Source organism: Gadus macrocephalus, chromosome 9 (assembly GCF_031168955.1).
Source record: "Gadus macrocephalus chromosome 9, ASM3116895v1".
In the NCBI taxonomy this organism is placed as follows: Eukaryota; Metazoa; Chordata; class Actinopteri; order Gadiformes; family Gadidae; genus Gadus; species Gadus macrocephalus.
In genome coordinates this window covers 16,071,738-16,096,109 of record NC_082390.1, presented here as the reverse complement: position 1 = coordinate 16,096,109, position 24,372 = coordinate 16,071,738, and the positions used below count along the sequence as shown (strand labels likewise).

General features: G+C 45.6%; 4 protein-coding genes across 5 annotated transcripts; 2 read left to right on the top strand and 2 right to left on the bottom strand.

Moving 5' to 3' along the window:
- The first annotated feature begins 527 nt into the window (after positions 1-527).
- dnaaf4 (dynein axonemal assembly factor 4) lies at positions 528-4,046 on the top strand. Its single transcript, XM_060061155.1, has 9 exons — positions 528-850; positions 950-1,097; positions 1,242-1,375; positions 1,482-1,671; positions 1,899-2,041; positions 2,440-2,552; positions 2,636-2,789; positions 2,912-3,017; positions 3,134-4,046. Exons 1-9 carry the CDS (start codon positions 728-730, stop codon positions 3,247-3,249), a joined length of 1,227 nt encoding a protein of 408 aa, XP_059917138.1. The 5' UTR covers positions 528-727; the 3' UTR covers positions 3,250-4,046.
- Positions 3,740-10,498, bottom strand: utp4 (UTP4 small subunit processome component). 2 transcript variants are annotated; one of them, XM_060061152.1, is made up of 18 exons: positions 10,375-10,498; positions 10,007-10,171; positions 9,610-9,798; positions 9,440-9,524; positions 8,994-9,083; positions 8,157-8,368; positions 7,705-7,876; positions 7,444-7,535; positions 7,214-7,310; positions 7,014-7,078; positions 6,796-6,918; positions 6,137-6,290; positions 5,845-5,951; positions 5,623-5,718; positions 5,253-5,438; positions 5,026-5,136; positions 4,282-4,404; positions 3,740-3,981 (listed from the first exon to the last, which is right to left on the bottom strand). In XM_060061152.1, exons 2-17 carry the CDS (start codon positions 10,163-10,165, stop codon positions 4,288-4,290), a joined length of 2,055 nt encoding a protein of 684 aa, XP_059917135.1. In that variant the 5' UTR covers positions 10,166-10,171; positions 10,375-10,498; the 3' UTR covers positions 3,740-3,981; positions 4,282-4,287. The 2 variants fall into 2 exon arrangements, with proteins under 2 accessions (XP_059917135.1, XP_059917134.1); XM_060061151.1 differs by having other exon boundaries at positions 3,740-4,404.
- A 99-nt stretch (positions 10,499-10,597) lies between these two features.
- On the top strand, positions 10,598-14,044 carry chtf8 (CTF8, chromosome transmission fidelity factor 8 homolog (S. cerevisiae)). Its single transcript, XM_060061156.1, has 3 exons — positions 10,598-10,776; positions 11,156-11,279; positions 11,609-14,044. Exons 1-3 carry the CDS (start codon positions 10,757-10,759, stop codon positions 11,870-11,872), a joined length of 408 nt encoding a protein of 135 aa, XP_059917139.1. The 5' UTR covers positions 10,598-10,756; the 3' UTR covers positions 11,873-14,044.
- Positions 12,675-22,718, bottom strand: has3 (hyaluronan synthase 3). Its single transcript, XM_060061154.1, has 5 exons — positions 22,599-22,718; positions 18,344-18,437; positions 17,662-18,209; positions 16,453-16,554; positions 12,675-16,320 (listed from the first exon to the last, which is right to left on the bottom strand). Exons 1-5 carry the CDS (start codon positions 22,605-22,607, stop codon positions 15,391-15,393), a joined length of 1,683 nt encoding a protein of 560 aa, XP_059917137.1. The 5' UTR covers positions 22,608-22,718; the 3' UTR covers positions 12,675-15,390.
- Between the last annotated feature and the right edge of the window lie 1,654 nt (positions 22,719-24,372).

The window sequence follows — 24,372 nt, the reverse complement described above, 5'->3', positions numbered from 1 at the left end:
AGCGTCACGAATTACCTACGAATTATCTTTGAATAATTGATAACGTCAAGGCTCATTATTATCAGGGGTTGCTGATGGATCTCGTGTCATGTGTATGTATGTATGTATGTATGTATGTATGTATGTATGTATGTATGTATGTATGTATGTATGTATGTATGTATGTATGCATGTAATAATAATAATAATAATAATACATTTTATTTATACTGCACTTTATATTCAAGAATCTCAAAGTGCTTCAGAGAAATGTATATATATATATATATATATATATATATATATATATATATATATACACACACACACATGACACGAGATCCATCAGCAACCCCACTCCCATCTCTTCAAATCATCGACAATATAAATAACAAAAAGATTTTGGGTGTCTTGAAAGGCGCCTCTAAATTAAATGTATTATTATTATTATTCAACCCAACCCCCTGACACAGACGAACACGCTTGCGCGCTCACAAACAGAAAGACAGACATGTCACCATGGCAACGAGACGCAGTTCGTCAAGAATCTAGAACTCTTCCGACCTCCACCCTCGTAGCACCGCATAGCCTTCACTTGTCTCAAACGCAGCTTGCCATCGAGACTTGAGTTCCCCCCCCCCCCCCCCCCCCCCCCCAAGTCTTTTGTTAATTTAAATACCTCCGTTCATCCCTACAATTGGGTGGAAACTTCTGTCCGTTCGCTAGGCTCGACAAGCACCGCTAAAACATGCCTTTAATTGTGAAAGATTATACCTGGACGCAAACGGAATCGATGGTTTACCTACGTGTGCCTTTGAAAGGGGCTACGGCTGAGCACGTCGACATACTCTCTACAGATGAGTATCTCAAGGTAGAGCTTGACTGGACACGATAAGCGAGTCAGTGTTTGTGTTCATAAAGTATTGTGTTGTGTTACCCGTCATCTCAACGCAAACCCACGTATCGACAGGTCCACTTCCCACCGTTCCTGTTGGAGGCATTTCTATTTGAAGCTGTTGACGAAGCGAAAAGCACAGCCAAGATTGGAAACGGAGTAGCAGTCATCTCTCTGCCGAAAAGGATCCACCGACTATGGGACCACCTCGTTTTAAGTATTAGTAAGGAAGAAATGTCCTGATGTACCTGTCACCTCAACATACTAGTTGTGAACTGACTTGGGTTTTGGCTGTTCTGGCACCCATATATGCATGACAAGACGATCTGACACATATCTATCTTTTTCTCCATTGAATACGTTTCAGATGATAAACAGACGAAGAAAGAAATTCGAGAAAGAGCATTGCAGGCTCATATGGAAAAGACTGCGGATGGCCGCAAAGAAAAAGCTGTGAAAAAGCAACAAGAGAAAAAATATGCCCTGGAGACGATGATGAAGGTAGTGTGATGAAATTATCAAAAATGTCATTATTTAAGAAAAAGTGAACTTTGACCTGACTCTTTGTTATCTATTTACATTTATATCATCAACACGACTATGCCAGCTTGAACAGGAAGAAAGAGACTTGATTCAGAAGATGAAGGATGAAGAACGAGAGAAAGCAACAGCAGAACTTGAGGGATGGAAAAAAAGACAGATTCAAACAGCTGTGGAAAAACCGCCAATCAACCTGACCAACAGGGATAAAGTTCAGACCCTACACCAGGCTTCACGTGGCTGCAGTGTCAACCCTGGTGAGCATATTTCTGTACACTTGTTTTTTAATAAAAATAGTATTACAACAAATGAAGAGGTTGGTATGTGTCTGCTATTCCCAGAAACTGCTATGATGCCCATTCTCCTAAAATCGGATACATTTCTTTCCTATTTTTGTAAATTAAACCAAGGTTACTTTGATTATTATTTAGCCTATTATTGTTGTCCTTTTGCTAAAGCGTACTCATCATCTTCTTACCTGCAGGTCGGACCTCCTCCAGAGCAGGCAGCAGAAAAGAACAAGTGGACCTACCTGCGCCGAGGTCTTCGGGAACGATCCAGATCAAATTCACACCGAGAGTGTTCCCCACGGCCCTTCGGGAGTCCCGGGTGCCAGAAGAGGAGGAGGTATGGCTTTCCTTTGGTTCTCCCTCTATGTCCCACGTTGCAGAGAAAGTGGTCAATTACTAGTTTGATCAGAACCAGTGAGTAACCGTACAGTTTGACGACTGTATAACCAAATGAATGCTACATTAAAACAGGAAAAATGACAACGTACCGCCTACCTTTGGAGATTTAAAAGCGGATCACAAATCAGCTCTGGAAAAAACTCTCTTTGGCCGCCGTTTACACTTGTCCCCGGGATATTTTCTTTCTCCCTCCCTCTCTCTTTGCAGAACAAACTTGGTATACATGGCCCAAACAACATTTACAGCTGTGAAAAAACAAAGACTAGCATCCATTCTCTCCACCTATATAAGGGACCTGCTTATGTTACGCTAGACAAAGCTCTTCTGTCCTAACAGTGGCTTAGAAAGCAGGCTGAGGCCAGACGCGCAGGAAACACAGAGCTGGCTGCTGAACTGAAGGATCTCAGCGATGAGGAGCGGAATCCAGACTGGTTGAAGGATAAGGGCGAGTAAGTACAGTAAACATCCACCAGACATCTGGAATTGGTATGGTTTTGTCATCAATTAATGTTATAAACCGGCTTTTGTTTAGCAAATACTTTGCAACTGGAAACTATCAAGGTGCAGTTAATGCATACAACCTGGCGATCAGGCTGAACAGCAAGATCCCAGCCTTCTACTCGAACAGGGCTGCCTGTCATCTCAAATTAAGAAACCTCCACAAAGCTCTTGATGATACGTCAAATGTGAGTATCAGACTCCGCCATATGGTCACATTCAAAAAACATCTAGCTACATGAAAAATATGTGACAGGAGCACAGGATTTGAAGAGGAGGATGGTCCAAATAGCCATGATGTGCTCCTTAGGCCCTAGATCTTCTGACACCGCCCGTAGCTGACAACGCATCGGCCCGAGCAAGAGCCCACGTGAGGCGGGGCACTGCCTTCTGTGAGCTGGAGCTCTATACCGAAGGTAGGAGAGACTCTCCTTAAGTGCTCCATCAATAAGCTCTTTACTGATCCACCATACTAGGAGACACTGCCAGCCAAGGTCAAACTTTGACTTTGTCATTCGTATTTTTTTGACAGGTCTTCAAGATTACTCGGCAGCTATAAAGATCGATCCTCAAAACAAAGTCTTACAAGCAGACGCGCACAGAATCAGGCAAATCATTCAAGGGTGCATTACAGGCCCTGAAAACTAATTTCTTGTTATCCATTTAGGCAACACTAAAAACCATTTTTAGTGCTCTTTGAAATTGAACATGAATGATTTTTTTTACTATGTAATCCGTGGGGTTTTGGATTAGTATTCTTGGCATAGTAGGTAGGTCCCTTAAAGTGTAATCCCAACAACTACGTATACAAAACGCATCATTGGATTAAGTAACTGAAACAGAAATGGTTGTATTCATTTGATTTTGGCATGACTTTTTCCTGATTTTGTTTTACTCCTACCTTCAAAACATCATATATCTTATGACACATTGAATCTTCAATCTTGTTAAGAACCCTGGGATTCAGAGGCAAATGTCCCTTAAAATGCTGCATTAATTATTCACTAAAGATACAGAAAATGTGTGGAACGAGCCGAACGACACATTAAATGTGTTTTGTTCCCTTTGTTTAACCTGCTACTTCAAAATGTGTCAACCTTTAGATATCAGAGGGGGGAAAATAATCAGTATGAAACACTTCTGGAAATAGTTATATTTATTACATTAGAAATCTTTACAAAGCATGGGAGTGGGAGTTTGGGACACCGGTAGCATAAAATCGCTAGAATTGAGTCGACTTCAATAACCTCTATTAAAACATCCTCATAATCAACTGTTGTGTGTAACTCAATCTGCCCAGTCCCAAAGTCAGGCCTTGTTTGAGATGCACTCATGGGGGCATCTTATGGCCCTACACATTAGATGTCCGTGATATAGAACCTGAATGAAAAGTAAAGAGAAAATTTGGACTCAGCCCGGGCTAGTATGTGAAACAACACGTATCTTTTTTCTGATTAAAAACACCATTGAAGTCCTCGTTATTGGGCTTTTCTTTCAGCAAGTGTTCACGTCTGCCATCATGACTGCATTCAATATACACATACTAAATAGGACAATATCCACCGGCCTCGCTTGACCTTGCAAACAGCTTTTAGGACCCCCCAGAAATGACTGATATCGGCTGCGAGCGGTATTGACAGGGCTCCGATGCCACCAGGAAAACCAGCACAGTTATCTGACCTCGCTCTATGTGGCAAACTTCTTCTGTCGAACCGGTGCAGGTAACCGAGTGGCGATGTCCAGTAGGGGGCGCTCCACCACCACGAGGGAATGGTCCTCCATCAAGCCCACGCAGAGCAGGTTCTTAAACACAGACGGAAATACAGAGGAATTAGAAATGAGCTGTGTCTCAGAAATGAGACGGCCGGACATTGCTCACTGTGGCCTACTGACATGTCACCAAGTTGTTTTCCCCCTTAGCGTGTGAAAGCGTGATGTGTGAAAGATCATGTTTGGCTTATTTTTACATTAGACAAACAGACGCAGTACACACAGTACGGTCAGTCACACTAGCTAGCATGGCTAATTATCTTCTGATTAAACATATTCATTTAGTTGAATAAACAGAAGGGTTCCCAATCTGCATCCAGCATCTTGAAAAAAAAATTAAGTAGATAAGTATAATGTTTTTTTTTTTTAGATTGAAAGTCTTTTACATTTTAAGTAAAGTCAGGAGATGCTGGAAATGCCATTGCTAGGAGGCTACGAGGGACTAACCGCATCCTTGAAATTTCCTCAGAACGAGGGCTGCATTTCTTGGCCGCATTAGAAGCATTCTTTACCAGCCCTCGAGGAAATAGCATCCAAGAAATGCAGCCCATGGAGGCTGAAGCCTACGCTTCAGGACGCAGCTACAAAGTGTGAATTAGACCTGTGGTAACAATCAAACACGTCACACTGAGAAGGCCGCATGGATAGTCTTACCTTGAACATCTCACAAATCTTGAAAGCATGGCTGTCTTTGACCCTTGCAGCCTCATTCATAGAACGTAGTTGATTTTGATTGCACAGGTCAGAGTCTTTCTCCGGAAGTGGCTGTGTGCATAAGAGGTTAGGTCAGATTTTATGTTGTTGACGGTCAATTGAAAAGCCACGGCAAGACAGTGCACCGCAGGAATCCGACGGTCGTGTGGGGCAGCGCAGACACATACCAGACTCTTGTCAATGATGCAGAACATGTTCATGTCATGCAGGATGATGTAGTCTGGGTTGCTGGCGCTGAAGGAGACGTGGGTGACGGGTGCGACCCTGTTAAGCCACGAGCCGTGAAGGCCCTTTTTCGCCAGGCTGCGACTCCACTCGGTGTACTCCTTCTGCTCCAAGGAGTACTCAAAGATCTACGGCCAGAGAAAAAGGGGAGGCCGTAAAATAAACCCGCAGTTTTCTCCACCACCTCCTCAAGCTTTTTGCGGATGCGTCCGCATTATCACCGTTGAGCGGGTGAGGTCGGCACCACTGAATATACACACGGCGTAGTACAACCCAACACAAGAAACCATTTGATGAGGGCAGAACACGTACCTTCTGGTCAGCGTGCACCATGACAACGTTACTGCCTGTCGGGTGAATGGCCATGGCACTAGGACAGGAGCCGTACACTGGGACCGTACAGTGGTACTGGACACAGACAGGGACACGGGTTGGCGGTTTGATACATTTGCAATGGTAAGGAGTCAAAAAAGTAAAAACAAGTGGAAACAAGAATTTCCCGTTGCGCCCATGCAGTAAGGCCCCCTTTCACACCTTGAGTTTTTTGAGGTTGTAGACGTGGACCTCACAGTCAGAGTTGGCGGTGGCTAGCCACTGGCCATCGTCGCTTGTGGACATCAGGTGAACCGCCTGCTTAGAGACTTCAGGTGGAGGTGGTGAGGGAGAAGGGAAGTAGTGGGGTACAAAGAACACAACTAGTTATGCCAAACCAATCTCAATGGGATTGAACCACAGGACAGAAAACTTGAAACCGAAAGCCATTTTCAATTCCCTTTCAATTAAGTGGGTACTCATGATATATGTGAAGTTAGTACGGTTGTCTCACCCGACTTGGGTTTGAGGGTGTGCACGTATTTGGCCTCCGACTTGCTAAGAGCAAAGACGAGGACTGATGACTGGCTGAAGGAAGCGAAAAGTCTGGAGGAGTCGGCGGAGAAGCACAGCTGGTTGGCCCAGCGAAGGACCTTCGGCAGCTTAACCTGGAAGGAAGGAGGAATAGCAAAGGTTTAAGGGGTGTGGGATAGAACCGCACACGACTGTCAGGAGAGGACATTCCAAGCTTACCGCCTGGACGCCTGGAGTGTTTATAACCATAAAGCGCATCAGCTTTCATTCTGCTCCCATGTTCAGCAATTAGCATTTCCACTTCGCAGGTGTAGCAGAAGCGCATAATGGACCAGAATGTTTTATTTTTTCAGTGTGGGGTTTATTTATGCTAGCTCAGCCCGGCGCTTCTGACACTTTCATTTTCAGCGGATCAATTTAAATGGCAAAGATGAATGAGAATGTGGCGCAAGAAAGTTCAGCTTTCATATGCACGCTGTGCTTTGAGCCTCGGAGATTACTCCCAAGAGGCACAGAGAAATGTAATAAAGATCCAAATAATGAGTGACAGCCTTGGAACTTTTACCTTGCACAACACCTGAGCAATACATGAAGCTCCACACAAACGGAGGAACCTTAGCAACCCGGTCCCATCTCTACCTTAGTGAGGGCGATGCTGTCGTTGTCATACTGGAGTTGGAAGAGACGGACGCTGGAGGCAGAGGCGTAGGCCAGCCAGCCTCCACATGGAGACAGAGTACTGCAGCAAATGTGATCATCGCCCTGCAGAGAACACACGTACACACAGTGAGCTCACTGGTTTTAAGGTCAAGATTGCCGTTACAGAAGCTGGTTGCACACACGTCCTTGGCACACACCTTTCTCTTCAGGTGAATCAGTGCCTCGGGTTTCTTTGTCACAGATAGCTCCTCTCCTGGTATCCCTATAAAAAGGTACATGATTAGCATATAGGAAGTATCAATTAGTACAAAATAGGGAATGTTTACACACCACACACTTAAATCATTGTCATCTATTGTTATTTATATGTATTCCAGTGTAAGGTTGCCCCACCCACCGTTTTCATTGCTTTCACCGAGTCTCCAGACCTCCAAGCGTTCAGGAAACTGGAAGAGCAGAATTCCTGCCTTCTTCCCACACGACACCAGGCTTCTCTACACGGACAACAGACCGAAACAGTCAAGGTTAAATAAAGAGCAGCCAAGAGAACAATACAAGCCATTGCCTAAAGTACAGTTGACGATAATTTGTTTAGATATCAGATTCGCAGCTGGAGTTGGTACTCACATGTGGGAAGGTGATTTTGCACGGCGCAGATTCCTTGCTACCCTTAACAACTTTCTCCATAAAGGGTCGGACTACCAGATGTGCATCATTTCCTGTGAGAATAACAATGGAATAACGATCATTATCTCGAAATTGAATTATTTAAACATTTAATTAATCAGAAATTATTACAAAAAAGACAAACAGTATCAAAATGTAATGGGGCGATCAATTTGACCTGATAATAACGATCCTAAGCCTACGAGCAGCCTCCCCACTGACCTCCTGAGACGGCGGCGGTGTCCGTGTGGACCAGGGCCCGGACGTCGTGCGAGTGGCTCCTCAGGGTTCGGGTGCGCTGCCACTCCTTGTCGGGCTGATCCAGGTGGGCTGAGATGAACTGGAACTGGACCACGCTGCCCTCCGACGTGCCCGCCAGCAGGCTGCTCTCGTCCTGTCCGCGACACATTCAGAAGCTCAGCATGACGCCACGCATCAGCAGAGCGTGGTCGCTAATGAGGTTATCAACAGATCGGGAAAATAACTGTTTCTCTCCAAACGCATAAAACACGGTTTAGTGGGGAACAACCGTACAACGTTATTCTAACCCTTATTCACCGGTAACTATTTCAGACGTTCTCGTGTGGACCTCAACATGAAAAAAAATAGAACATTTTAGCGGGATTTACGTCCCTTACTGCCAACAGAAAACGATGGGGCCCGTTCAAGCTCACCCGGGAGACTGCCAGCGCCATGACGTCCCACTTGGTGACCAGGTGGGTGCGGATCAGCGTGCCCATCTGGCTGTCCCACACCTGGACCTTCCCGGCAGAGTCTCCGCTGATGACCGTGTTGTCGGACAGGAAGACCACGCTCCAGACCGCCACTTCTTTCTTCTTATTGGCCCCCGCAGCCCTATCCACCATCATCCTTTGAGTTGCGTGGCCTATAAGGTTTTTTGCAACGTTAAAGGGTCAGCTCAGGCACATGGGGCTGTACACTCTGACACCAACAAAAACTCAGGCACAAGTAGGCCTGTTTTAGATTTAAAAAGCAATCTAAAATGTTACCAAGCTAAAAAAAATATTTTTTCCACCAACTATGCAAACGTTCCTGCGTTCCTTTGTACCCAAAGGTACTTGTTATTCAAAAAGGTACAATACTTAAGATCTGCCATTTCAAGCTAGCTCCAGTATTAATGAATATTCAAACACACTGCTCCTCATCCTTTCAAACCCACCCTCAAACAGTGAGCCTTGTTGAAAAATACTTGACAAGATATCTCTACACTGCAGCAGTCAGAGCTAACCTAGATCCCTGTAGACATTAATATGCGGCAACATGACAAATGTGTTTTAGCCCACATTTCCAACTAAAATGTTGCATATTATACCTTAAATACAAATCACATACTATTAGATTATTGACTGTACCAACACCGTCCAATTTAGTATCAACATCAACTCTACTCCATGAACAGAAACCGATGTATGCGGGAGATTGGACTGCATGTTCTTCCAAAGTCATAGTATACACTTTACCCCACTGTAATAACGCTGTACATGTCTCACCTGTGGTGACGTTAAACACACGGATCATGTCCATGGTGCCAGCAGCAATTTGTGTACCAGATGGATGCCATGAAAGAGATAGGACACGACCTAGGAGAGTGAAATAACCATCCCACATGTTACAACAACACCAATACAATGACAAACAGTAACTGTGCTTATGGCTGGAGTTCTCATCAGCTTGATTCGTTATATGTTAATTCCTATAACAATATCAGCCCCATTAAAACGGTTATTAAAGGTTTGGATAGAGGCTTACAATACTGATTTTTGTTTTGACAATATTTGGTTGCAAAACCAAATAGCTCGACAGATATCTTTGAATGAGTCTTGGTCATAAGACTGGACATTGTACAATATTTCACACTATTAGTTTGCTGATATGGATTTTCAATGCGTTTTTTCCTGGACAAAAAAAGATCTGTGCTTTTTATCCATCTACTTACTTTTCAGTCTGTCGAAGTTCCTTAGAAACTGAATGCTGTCTTCCACAAGTTCAAAGATTTTCACTGTCCCATCCTCACAACCAACCTAAAAAAGGAAGCAATGACAACATGAGACTTTCATCATTGTCTATGGCTAAAACAAGAGAACATCAGACCGTTACGTGACTAACCGCAAGTTGTGTCCCCTGACTGTTGCTGCTGATAGTCCAGACTGGTCCTCCGTACGCTTCCACGGTGTACTTCGACCTCAGGTTCACCAGGTCATACTCCACAATCTCTCCATTGAGACCTGTACTGAACAGACGCTGCCCAGCCCAGCAGAGTGCCTCGACTGTCCTACCATCTTTCCCCGGGATCACCTGCAGATGACGTTTGCATGTGAGCACTAAAGCACTACACTTCCTAGCTATTCCTTAAAAGGTTATGCATCTTAATGTATCGTCTAATATTTAGAACAAGATCACTGCAAATTTTGACCCAAATGACCTGCTGTCATTTTGGACATAGTAGCATTTAGGGAAAGAAATATATAAATAATATGAATTGTCAGTGCATGCAAGTTCGCACCTTTTCTTGAAAGCAGTTGTCTGCGAAGTTGTAGATCTCTACTGTCCCGTCAGCACGAGCCACCGCGAGTCTCTCTGTGTGCACGTTGAATGCCATGGCACTGATGGCACTGGGCATGTAGTCGAAGAACCGCACCCGGTGCACTTTGAATTCCCCCATTGTCACCTAGGTCGGAAAACATACAATGTTGAGATTATTATGTGAAAGATACAGGGCATTTATTTAATTAAGAGTCGCCCCATAAACAAGCAGTAGGGTATAAGCTAGCTATTAGCAAAGGATAAACTTTTCATAATAAACACCTAGAGATTTAGAACAAGCTCTAGATATACGTAGCGATCTTATGTTGATATTTTAAGGGTACTCACTGTGTGTTGTTTCTTTATTTAGCTCTATAAGTATCCTTTTATTATTTCTACTAGGGGCACACGTTGAAAACAGTAGTGACCCACGTTGAGAGCCTTTGAACCGGATACAATCGCCACTGTCGGCATCAAACGGAAATACGTCATGGAACTAGGAAATATGGACTGCTGGCGGGAAAGAAGAAATATAAGCATATGTCAGAAACAACTAAACAGTTGTAGTGTTACATTTTGATGACATTTTGTTTCGAAAGCCGTTCGGGTTGAATGCTAATATATTCCATGTTATTCAATGCAATGCAAAAATATTGTATTGCACCCAGTCATCTAAAACAACGCTGAACACTGGCAAACATCTAAACAAGGGTCGTCAACCGATAGGGCAATGGTCCAAATAGTAATAAGGTAGGTGGTGACAGACTATAGACGTATTATAAGAGAATTATGTGTTATTATAGGCGTGTTTTACGAAGACACTAACACAGAACATTAAATATTTTGGAGACATTATATTCAGTAATTGTAATTGTTCAATTATTCTTTGCATTTTAACATCAGCCTACCAATTAGTTAGGCAGCATTAATAAGGCATATTGTATAAAATGTGGGATATAAACATTTTGGCTTATGTATCGTGGTATTATTGATCATTCATATATATTCTAGCTGCATAATAGCATTCATGAATGCATGCAGGACTCGACATAGCCGGAATCTAGTTAACGTGTTTGTTGGTTGTACCAGGGCTTATGTACTCATCCTCTTGTTCCACCTTGTCTTGTAGAAGCAGTGTGGGCAGTGGTGCCGCTGCAGAGTGGCTGCTGGTTGAACTGCAAGGTGAAGTGGTATCCAGGCAGAACTCTGGTCTAGCAGGGAATGCCATGGGGGATCTGCTCTACACTAAGGAGGTATGTAGTTAGTAAGAGATGGACAGTAACAGTATCAAGTGTCCAGCTTGGTCGGGAGGGATTCCGGCGTTGTGTTAATGTATTGTTAAACATATTCAGACTGCAAAGTCAGGTAAAACTAATGGATGTTGGAAAAGGAGTCAGTGGTTTTGTCAGGCAGAAGGATTTCCCCTTAAGAAGAATTGTGCTTTTATTCTTGAAATGCACTTTGTGGTCATGGCCTAATTGTTGCATCATTCAAAACGTGGTTCTTGTGGTGGGATGGGCATGTCTGCACACATCCGTACATTCACTGGATTCATAAATGTTGCTCTACTTTCCTCCCCCAGGGTATTCCTGTGCTTATAGTCGGCCATCACATCCTGTATGGTAAAGTGGTCAAACTGGAGAAGCCTTTCGCCGTCCTCACCAAGCTCCCTGGTCACGCACAGGACGCCGCCAGCCATGACGACAACAACCAGGGACCCATGGAAACCGACAGCCAAGGAGATCCTTCCTGCACCTCCTACTCGGTGACAGCCCTTATCAAGAAGAAGCTCATTTTCAAGACGCGGCCCAAGCCAATCATTACAAATGTGCCTAAGAAGGTGTAAACCAAGAAACTGTTAAGTTTTGTGTCTGTGCACATACCTGGTGTGGTGGGTATAAAATATGAATAGATAGATCTTTGCAACACATCTAATAAAGTAGTTGAGGTGCTTTTAAGTATTTGCACTCTGCTAAACTTTTATAATATAAAAGTTTAGCATAGTGCAAATACTTAAAAGCACCTCAACTACTTCATTAGATGTAGGAAACTTAACTGTTTCCGACACCAGGTGTCGCCAAAGTCCCTTTTTTGAAACTAAGTATCTAAAGAGGAGAACATCTGAATAGATGTAAATTTCTTTCATCATAAGGAGAATGTTTTATTAATGTGTGATTCATTTGTTTTTATTCATACCTTGCAGTTAAAAAAATAATAAAATACTAAACCGTAAAAGTAAAGCATCAGAAGATGCTTTTTTTTCTGGATCCTTTCGGCAATAGAAAACATTGTGTAATATTTCATTCAAAATTCCTTGTCATATTGGTTTGTTGTAGTAAAGCCTACCTCATCATAGTTTTAGTCGTTTTAGTAGTAGTAATGGGAAGTTAGGATCAGGTCTGGAAGGATATTAAATGCTACACACACCTGTATGTGTTCAAATGCACATCATTTAAGTTTTTGGGGGATTTGTCCCAAACCCTTTCCCCTATCCCCCTACATTTCTTAACATGCACCTCATCCCAAAATAAATGCCAATGGTTAAAGTACCTATTGACTTTCTAAACGTAAAACGTTAATACAAACATTGTTATCATGTTGGTGAACTAATGTAAAGACAAGTTAAACGGCAAAGTAATGTCTCCATATTTCCTTAAAACATGGACCATTTTATTGTGTGGAAGAAGTATATTATAAACAGACATTTCAGTACATTGAGTGGCGGACCATAAAGACGCAGACTCTGTCCTGGCTCATGGAGGAGTACATATTGACGCATACATCAAACAGAAACAAAGGTAAAGGGAATTAAATCAAGGTAGCCTTTCATGCAGTTCCTCTTAAATCTCTTGAGCGTGCTGAATAAATAACATCTCCTTGTCTCTTGAACCACCCAAAACCTGTACCATTTTATGTTGGTGACCTGTCCTAAAGCATCCAGCAGTATCACCTTTATCAACACACGAATGGAAAGAATCTGAAAAAGAAATGGTTGGAATGACAGGAACAAGCTAACGGAAATATTGCCCTATTACATTCGCAGAACACACACTTGGCGCGGCTCACTCTTACTTTCGGTTAAAAAGCAAACATAAAACAGGCCAGAAACTCTTGAGTGTATTTGATGAAGGCAGCTCACTGTGTTGTTGTGAGCACATTGAGGTGAACATGGCTCCTCCCCTTGCTTAAGGGTGACTGAATCAATTCATTCAACTGTTGAAAAAGACCTCTTCCAACATTTTGGACACCTCCCTACATCGTATACACACATACAAACAACTGCACCTAAAACCCTAAGAGGCACATTGGATAGTACTTTTTTTTATTCAAGTCCCAAAGTCTCTGAATACAAGGCTTTTAGTTCAAGTAGTAGTTAAACATTTGTAGCGGCAGTTCATTCTGTTAATCAAACCTATAGCGGCTAGGGTGTTTTGAGTTCCGGCCAAAATGTCCATGTCAAAAGTCAACGTGAGCTTCAGCACGTTTTTAATGGTGTTGGATGGAAATATATTTATGTCAACCTTCAAATGCATTTTGAACCGTTTTGTTTTACTGGGATACATAAAAGATTAACAGAAAATACCTTGGAACCACAGCCCTATTATATTGCAAACAAAAGATGGAAAAAACGAAAATCTAAAATGAGAGATGCTCAAACTAAAGCAATAAAATGCATGCAGAGGAAGTCATTTAACGCAGCCTCCCGACTTGGTATGAATGGGAGATGTGTGTGGGTAAAGAGAATTTAGAATTCATTAGGAAAATTCTGATCACCGCTGATACGGAATTCTACTAGCTGGCCGCCTCATGCACAGAGAACCATTAGAAAGGGCCACCCTAGTCAGTTACTTTATACTTTTTGTCAGTCAGGTTTCCGATATAACTTAAGTAGCACAAGTGAAAACCTCCACATTCAAAAACAGAAATGTCACTTACATTTAGTGAGACAATGCAACACGGCAAAATTAATTCAGAGTTTACATTTTTAAATAGTTTGATGCCGTTGAAGGTGTGAAAACCCCCCAAAAAATTCCCTCCTGATAAATCAATTATTTATTCCAATTTAGTTTTTTTTAATAGTTTCTAAGCCACAGAGCAAGGAAGAGGTCACCCATAAAACCAAGAAATTATTATTTAATAAACTAAGAACCTTGCCTTGAACCTCAGAAAGATTCTCTTTGGTCATTGTTTTTTACACTGTCTAATTTTTGAAGATACATTGAAGATATTTGGTCCAACCACCTACTAAAAAGGTTAGTTGGTAGTTGGTTTGGGAACATACCTTAAACCATTACATGAAAGTGAATTGGCACTTATTAAAATATAAATGTTTCTTATATAAAAACTTGAATGGTAAATGGAAAACTGACTGGTATATGGTCGTACCTAGACCAATGGACGACTCTTATTCTGGAACTGCTCAACAGTACCAACATGCACACGCATACATACATACATACACACACACACACGTATACACACGTATTTCTACACAGGTGTAGAAATGGCAGATTGTCTGTACCAATGATAAACGTGTATTACAAACAATTCAAATTGCAGCAGATGATTATAATATTAGCGGCTTGACAGAATAGGTTGAGGTCCTATAACACTTGGGACACAATTGTATCCACAGTCTTTTTTACGGCCTCAGGCCTGATAATATTGTCAGTTACTAATATTTACAGTTACACATGAATGAAAAAAAGCTATTTTTTTCCCTTTTTTTGTAAGGGCCATTCATTGTGGTCAGTTACAATGCATGGTCGCCATTTGTTTTCAAATTAACTTTTAATAAATGCGAGAAAAATACGGGATAATATAGCACCTTCTCTTCCCATCTTTGAAAATGTTCACACTAATCCACAGCACACATAACCTAAGAGAGAAGGGTTGCACTCGGCCATGACCCCTTAGACTCTGAAACTTCTTAACTTTTTCTTTACTGTAATGTGAGTACTTAAGAATTGTAATAACTGTGCTTCACCAAAAAAATGCCCAAACCATTCTGATTTGTAAACCTGCATTCAGATTTCTATTGATCTTCTAAACATATGAATATATGCACATATGAATCGTCCAAAACGGCATAACATTCAGTTGATTTTACAGTGTAAAGCACCATACAACAGTGACATTGGGAATTGGAGGGTTACATGTATTTTCAGTCTCAATATTGACTCCCTTAAGTGGATCATTGCTGCTGTGTCTCAGACTCACAACTTTTGAGCACCATTGATAAATATGAGCCTTTCCTAGGTCAGGTTCGTTCAGCCTGGAGTAGAGAACAGCTGTTTTGGCGACGTGACTGTCGCTAGCAGTTCACAGAGTCGCAGCGCGGCGCGTGACAGCCAGCAGCCCCTCCTACGCCTCGGCGTACGGCAGGTGGTACTGTTCCTCCCGCTTGTTGCAGCGCTTGGCCACGATGGCCAGGTAGAGCACCAGCAGTACGACCCAGTAGCACGCGTACAGGATCAGCCCGGTGATCAGCAGCACCTTCTCGTAGTCGCTGAAGGGCTCCTGTGTCTCGCAGTAGATGGTGTAGCCCACGCCGCCGAGCAGCACCGTGGCCCACACCGTCACGGGCACGGCGCCGATGAAGTTCACCACGATCTTCCTGCGGCCCGACGTCCCCCACCCGGCCTTGTTGATGGTGAGCAGGGCGAAGATCTTGGAGGGGAGCAGGCTGGACATGTAGAGCAGCGAGTAGAGCGACATGAAGATCATGACTAGGCTGCCCCGCAGGAAGCAGGCGTAGGTGGCCTTCACCATGCCCACCAACTGCACCGTCAGCAGGAACAGCAGGATGTTCCATAGCCGCCCGCGGTAGAACAGGTGGATCACGGTGGCCACCAGGAAAAAGGGGAAGAAGCCGGTGACCACAGACTCGTAGGTCATCCAGAGGCTGTGCTTGTGGAACCAAAGGGCGTTGTAGAGCCACTCGCGGAAGTAGGACTTGCTCCATCGCGTCTGCTGGTTGAGCCAGCGCAGGTATTGCGTGGGCGTCTCGGTCTGGCACTGCGAGCGCGCCGTGTACTTTGTCTTGTAGCCGAAGCTCAGCACGCGGTTGGTGAGGTGGCGGTCGTCGCCAAAGCTGCACTTGGAGCCCAGGAAAGTCTGGTGGTACCAGGGCTCCAAGAAGCGCTGGAGCAGGGAGTTCCGGTACATTCCCAGCGGGCCACTGATGCACTGGACGCAGCCAAAGTAGGACTGGCAGGCCCGCTCGATGTTGAAGGCCATCCAGTATCGCACGCTGCTCAAGAAGGAGATCCACGAGTCATACTTGTTGAGAATCTGGAGGGAAAGCAGACATGGATGAGAGGTCACTTGCAAGGGATAGAGGAAAAATATAACGCAGTGATTTTTCAACAGAATAGTATATAAATATAAAATAAATACTTTTTGCACAATAATTTAATGATTTACCTGTACGTCTCCACCCACGCCTCCCACCATCGGGTCCTCTTCCATGATCTTCAGCATTTCTATGGTGCAGGCTGGGTCCAGAACAGTGTCCGAGTCACACACCTGAAGAGCCACAAAGACAAGGGTTCATGTTGTGTCTTTCTTTCAAACACACACACACACACACATAGGCACACACAAACACATGCACACAACACACACCAATGTTGAAGAATACGTAACGGAGTCCTTGGTCTAAGAGCACACAAGCGAATGGGCGCGATGCAAGCATGTGGCAGAGGGGCTTTAAGTATGTACTGATGTCCAGGACGGAAATGAAAGGCCGCTGACAGAAGCGACCAGCTGGTTTATCCTAATTGCAGTGCACAGGTTCTTGATGCTCAGATGCAAACATCTGACCAGCCGCAAGAACATGTCAGACCGGCAGCAGCCAGATAGGACCAGATCATGTAACCAGTATATCGTCCATTGAAACATATGCAACCCTATTTAAATAGCATACAACAGGACCGTACGGTTAACCTAAATATGACTGACAATATGTCCATCATTTTGTGTTGGCTGCTTATATATTTTTTAGGTAGTCAAGAATGAGTTGCCAAATCATTTAATTATTAATGCAGCTATCAGAGGAGAAATTGGATCTCATGAACTTGCCAATAGCCAACAAGCTTAGACTTCTAGCTACTGTTCCATCTGAATCAATGTGGTGATCTGTATGTCTTGGCCCACTGGACTTTGTAATTGATTCAGCAAAACTGCATCGCCAGTGTCTGTTGGCATATTGGATGACAAATTAGGTTCTGCCAGTGTTATGACATTTAATACTCCTAACTCCTAATACTAATGTAAATGTGTGCCTTCAAAGCTTCAGCGATCTTTGATTCAGATTCATTGCCAAAAAGGTAACTTTTAATGTAGGTGTATTTTAGTGTATGTCTGTGTTCACATTTCTTAGTCTAGGAACAGGCCAGTGCCTCTCCTACTGATACGAGGTGTTATTCCCAACATTCCGCCATTTGTGATGTCCCAACAAGGACGAACCAACCCGGTCGCCTGGGACATAGCCTTGAATAGAACAAAAACACAAATGACATCCCCCCTAATGTCTCCCATTAAAGAGACTACGATTGTCATCCAGATGTTTGGGATTCTAGCTAGACATGCGAGCAAACCTTCTACAGTACAAAACCTTAAGACTCCTCTCACCTGCACATAGTCGACGCTGTCCCCCAGCGCCTTGAAAGCCGTGTACATCACCTCCCTCTTCCCGCCCCACTCCTGCATGACGCAAGAGTAGCGGCAGCCTCGCGCCAGCCGCGCCACGCGCACCGCCTCCTCCATGTGCACGGCGCTGCGGGCCCCGCCCCTCACGCCACCCCCGCTGCCGTCGCTGTGGTAGTTGCCCTTCCACACCATGCTGCCGGCCTGGTCGACACCGCCCATCACCTCCTGGAAGATGTCCATCATGTAGCGGTCCTCGGGGCGGTTTCCGTCCACCACCAGCACCACCTTCAGGCCGGGGAAGGAGATGCGGCGGACGCTGCGCAGGCACTTGCGCAGGTAGTCGGGGTCCTCCTGGTAGGCGGCGATGCAGAGCGCCACGGTGCGGCGCAGGTGCTGCGGCCGCGCGGGGCTCCGCATGCGCCGGTGCTCCAGGTAGGCGAAGAGACTCTGGAGGAAGAGGTGCAGGGAGAGAAACGCACCGTACAGGCCGAAGGACAGGTGATGCTGCTCGGTGTGGATGAACTGGTAGCCTGCCGAGGGGAGATTGGGTTGAATGGGTATGCAAAGGGTTAAGTTAGGCGCCGTAGGAACTCAATGCATCTGAATGTCGATAATCGTATGTACGAGTGGTTTGAGAGATGGCAAGCAGGAAGGACAAACCAACCGGTGACATAGGCCAGCAGGATGGCGAAGAGCACCACCGCAGCGAAGAGGGTGGTGACAACGATGTTCAACGTATTCCTGCATCGGGAGGGCATCTGAGGGGGTTGAGGACAGCGTGTCAAAGTCAGTTCACAGGGACCAAAGAAGGAAAGACTCATTGAAGAATAATTCACATTAGAATATGCAATGCTAATTGTCCTAAGATATTTCACACATCACAACATCATGAACCACTTGTAAGTATGCTTCACGAGCAATGAAAGGCAATGATTGCCAAGTAACTCCTTTAAGATGCAAGAGTTACTACCTCTGCAGCTTGTCGTCTATCTTAAAGGACCATGGCAAAGAGTCCCACCCCTTCCCCAGCAAACCCCCCCCAGGTCAGGGAAGTTTCATTTCCTGGCTTTACTGTAAAACACCTTCATCAAGAGCTGTCAGCTAGAAAACATGCTTTCGTTAGCCAATGACATCATGGAAGCACACAGCCTCATTGAAAGGAAGCTATGAAACTAGAAGCAGAGAGGTAGACTCTAGGTCAAGTCATAATCGACTCTGTCCGGCTTTGAGAAACGACTTTCTTTTAAAATATTCTGGCATAATGCCCGTATTGTTGTGGATCAACCTGCCCCTGGGTAAATCCCTCGTAGGAAAACTCCCTAACCACTCCACTCCATTTTTTATGTATCAACAGGGAGAGGTATTTTTTTTATGTATCCTTTTCTCTTGCCGCTGTTGCACACACATACCCCAAAAATCCCACCAAACCAAACTCCAGGTTAATGGCTCTAATTAAAGGCCTTGTCGGGTGGAGGAGGCTGGGGAGGGGGAGGGACAATCCTGTCCTTTCATTCACTAAATTACCTCCCTGTGCCCCTGATTCAGCCCCGCCCCGTTTGGTCTGTACAGGGGAGACAGTCCTCATTCACAGGCTCACATCACAACTGCCAGCTCTGTGGAACCCACGGGGCGCAGACAGACTCCACTGCCGGGCCAAAGCGGACACACAGATTACCAACACCTGGCACTGGGCTACTCAACCATAAATGGGAGATGGCAGATTCAGGTGGAGGGATTGTGCAGGAATTGTTCAGCCACTGAAAGAGTAGAGGGGTTTGGGGGAAATGCAGCACCCAGTTCAAATTCCTTTCAGAACTCCGCTCTTGCCTGGGACCATTAATACCCGGGGTGTTATTTAAAACCAGCACCTTCATTAAACTTTCTTAGTCATCATCGAATATCAAGCCAGTCAGGGAACTGTAGGAGGAAATGTGCTGAGTTACAAAACCCCTAGACCCAATCCTGGCGCGTACACAAGACCCACATCCCATTTGGATAGCGGGTTTACTCTAAATATGCTCACAGGATATTTCAGAAATATCTGAAGCATCTGCATGTGAAGTATTGACTGAGGGAATTAGATGAGCCTAATAGTCAAGCGTGTTAGAGAGTCTAGTCGGCATATGATCCCTTGGGAATTACAAGGACAGTGATAGGCAGCGGTCCAAGCCGTCCCCCAGGGCACAGGGAAGATAAAGCAGGATGGTAATGGCCTGATTACAGGGCCAGAGAGGCTAGCTGGCAGTACAGAGGTAGGATCAATTATGGGCGCTCACTGCAGGAGGACACAGTGGGACATGGTCAGTCTAGCAGAGTGTTAGGTTGGTTGGTCGTAATTGTTAATAATCATTTCAATGGCCAGCATTAGTGTTTAAACTGTATCTTATTATATGTTACTTATGCTTTGAACAGGTTCAAGCCACTTCCAAACTAAGACCAAGATCATTGCATGAAGATTGAAAACCTAGAATGGTTTCCAATTAAGGTCCTTGGGAAACTGCCATAAGATGAATGGTAGAAAGACTCTTGGAGCTGGCTGGAGTGTAAAGACATTTCAAATCTAACCAGGTTAAGGACACTTCGCCCTTGAACATAAATCACAACATTAACCATAAATCTGAAGACTGCAAAAAAAAAGCATGTGTCACCTTGGCCAGAAATCGATGGTCTTCAGTCAAGGTTACAGGATTAATAGTGAATTGTCCAGAGCATCGGCGGATGCTGTGATTTGTGGAGACTAACTCACAGGCCTCCGCCTTTCAATGTCTAGAATGTATTGAGCAGTCCAAGAGGTGTGTTGTCTAAATGTGCATCACTTCAGGTGCACCTGCTGACAGAATTGCACTGTCCTCATGATTCGGTTCTGTCCCTCTTCACTCAACACGCAGGATATTATCCCTCAGCCAAGCTTCCCAGTGGAACCAGTGTAGCGTTTCCAAAGCGCTCTCCAAGCAGCTCGGCATCAATGTCGAGCACTTCCAGGAAATCAAAAACCTTCAATCAGGGTAATCCGAAGAAAAACAAAAGACTCTATTCCCTGATGCAAATCCCAGCATCCAAAGAGAGTTGTGGGTTTTTCCCATGTCTGGCACGCTGGCTGCCTTCCCCCCACCCCTCCTTCCTCACAAGTCATTCCCAGGTGGAATCGTCCTCCAGGCCCACTGAGCAACTGGGCTGCGGGCTCAGGTGAGCCTCGGTGCGGAGGAGGTGGTCTGCCTGCTGGGGCTTAATGACCTCCCTCCTTACTGGACAAGGGACTTTTGACATAGGTTGGCTGCGAGGGGGGGATGATTGGTAGAGCAGGAAGGGATCATTGATATGGGAAGGGAGAAGGAGGGAGCGGAGGAAGGAAGAGATAAAGAAAAGAAAAGAAAGAGAGCAAGGTTGTACCTAAGGAGGGCCAGTGGGAGAGAGAGAGAAACAGGAAGAATTGGTGTGGAGGTTTGGAAGGGGCTGGGGCTGGTCGGTGGAGATTGTACTATAGGATGTTGGAACACAGTGGGTAAATGTTTGGGAACCGATTTCAGGAGCCGTCTATGAACATTTCAGCCAAGAATGATTTTAGACAGTTATTCCAGACCAATTGGTTAACTTTTTCAATAGTATCAAGTGAGTGTTGTTGAGCTCAGGTATTTTTAATATTGCCCAGCAATGGTTTGCACATATGGAAGTGTTACTGCTCAGATAATTCACAAAGCTTATAATATGTGTGCTTGCGCACATGTATTTGCAGAGGGAGAAAGGAAAAACATTCCCATAGTTTACAGTCCCAGTCACCCTTTTAGTGGGAAAAGAAAGCAAACACCAACCAATAACATTCACAAATTCTGTGCCTTACATTCTGTTCCTTACATTCAGCTGCAGATGATACACATCAGTGAGCCTATACACTACTTTCTGGCTTCAGCTCACGTCCGAAGGAAAGGCAGAGAGGCAAATAAGTTCTGCTACCCAGTGGAAGTGGAACGTCCAACATTATATAATGGTTCCAGCCTAGACCTACATGTCTAATTCGTTTTTTTTCCCTGTCCAAGACGACATATCCCAGGTAGTCAAATCGTAGGTACAGTTAGATTTGCCTTTGGATGCTAGTCCTTGAAACGGGTCTTACAACACATCAAGGTTTTTCACCCCACGTCAAAAGATGAATAGAAACAGTCGAGGTGCTCCAATTGGGCCCATTCTAAAATTTTTGGTTTGGGGAACCTTTAAGATACAGAAACCAACATGTAGTCTAGGGAGCTTTTCCTCACCTTAGAGCCAACATTTGAAGGATAACAGATATAAAAAAACACGTCATTCTGAACCCGGCGCCGGGTGCGAGTCACCGTGGTGCTGATGACGCCATGGAATGTCAACAGGTCAACGTTTTCTTTGGGGACGCTTGAGGAACACAATTCTGAGGTGTTCCTGTCCGGCTTTCTGTCAAGGGTCAGTGTGTTTTGTGTGTGTATGTTGGCACACGCACGCTAGAAAAGCAAAGACAGCCTACAGGCTTGTGACTCATAAGAAAACACGGTTGCTGATTATAACCTTTCAGATACAGACACATTAGTAGTCCTCATAAGGAACACAAATTCCACATTATTATTTATGAAATTAAAGCGTCTGAATGGCTGAATCATGAAAGAGCCACTTCTTCCAAGCCATTATAGGTGATTCAAACCACCACGTGTCACATGGATTTAGCTGAGCACACTCCATTCCTATTCATAAACTTTATGTTCCGAACCCTAGCTCTTTCAAAAAAGTTTCAATGTCTGGCTTTATTTTCCTTTCACAAATATAGCTCCACGCACAGACACTGACACACACACATACACACACACACACACACACACACACACACACACACACACACACACACACACACACACACACACACACACACAGTGACGGGGATCATTTGTCATCCTTACCTTCTTCATCCAGCAGACCCCTCCGTCTCCGTGGTCCCCTTGAGGAGTTCCCCGAGCGTCAGATCATCAGCCGGTGCATCCGTCCCTCGCTCCCTCGCTCCCCCCCTCCCCCCCCCCCCCCCCCCTCCCAGCCCGCCTCTGCCCTGTCTCTCACTCTCCCCCCTCCCGCTCCGTCCGTTGGCTCGGTCCAGCTGCCGGGGCCCGCTTCAGTCAGTCACCCAGGGGCGCCGAGCCCGCTCTCGCTCTCCTCTCCTCTGCTGCGCGGCACAGCACACTCCTTGTTCTCTCCTCTCCCTCCGCTCCTCCACCCTCCACATCCACCGCTCAGGCCCAGACCGCTCACACTACATCTTTATTCCCTCGCTCGCCTGCTCGCGCGCTTAATTCAGGAGGACCCCCGCGTCCAAAAATACACCGGGCCCCGTCCCCCACCTCCCTCCACGCCTCCTCCTCGTCCCTAACCCCCCGCCCCCCGCCCTCCCCGCCTCCTTGCGTGGCGCTCCTGCGTCGGCCTCTGTGGACCCTCCTCTTCCTCCTCCAGCACCAGTCTCCTCTCTTCTCCTCTAAACTTCTCCCCGCCTCCCTGAACCGTCCCAGGGCATAAGGCGATGCCCCCGCACTTCCCCCCTCTCCACCAACTCTCCTCCTCCTCCTCCTCCTCCTCACTTGAGGATCTGCTCAACAGAGGTCCGCTCCCTGCCTCGGTCAGCTTGCATCCGATTGGCTAGCAGACCTGGAAAAAGCAAGTGACGGTGGTGCGTCTGGGGGGCTCGTGAGTTCCCATCCACGTCCCTCGTGCATTGGCAGCTGGCAGGGCTGCGGCCCATGTCACCTTGAGGTGGGTCAAAACGTGGCCTTGATCTTGACTGTCCCGGTGGTCCTCTCTCAGTCCGGTGCACGTCCAGAAAACCACCAGTCTTCACTCTGACGTCTCTCCACCTCTTTCACCTCCTTTCTCTCCCTGTCCCTCTCTCTCTCTCTCTCTCTCTCTCTCTCTCTCTCGTCTCGTTGTGCTGCCGCAGCTCCTCGCCGCATCCCGTTGCACTGCAGCCCAAACCCCCTTTTCTCGCTCCCCTTTCTCTCCTCTCCCTCTCTCTCTGTCTCTCTTTCCTCCACTCTCTTTACACTGTCCCGGCAAGCAGCGGGCTGGCTGGCTGACTGGCTGGCTGGCTGGGGCAGGGTGTGTGCGTCACCTGGCAGGGGTGACACACCATCTTCTATTCAGCCCCCCCCCTCTTCTCTGATTCTTACCCTTACTTGTATTCTCTCCCCTCCCCCCCCCCCCCCCTCTTCCCACACACACACACACACACTCACACAGGCTGGGCGTCCCACAGATTGCTCTCTCTGTCCCACTGCGGTGTCGGCAGCAGCCCCACACAAGCCCCTTGACTGCATTGAAACGACCCCCCCTCTTTCATTTCTGCAGCCCATGTGTCAAAGCATCCCTTATGGGTTTATTTATCTATCCCCCCCCCGGCCCAGCCCCTCCTCACTCTCCCTCTTGCAGCCCCGGCTCACTTTCTCACTCTCTCTCTCTCTCTCTCGCACCCTTGCTGAAGACTGCATGCACATGCACTATATGCTCACCTATGGCGTGAATGAAACTGCAGTGTGCCCAGGGATGATCAATCCTCTAATTAAAAACATAGTTGGAGAAAGTGAGACATCACTTTTAACTATTAATTAATATTAACAACATTTAACCAAAGGCTCTATTTCATTGGACTGTCCAACAACAGTACTCAACGTTTCATTTACTGAAACACCGATA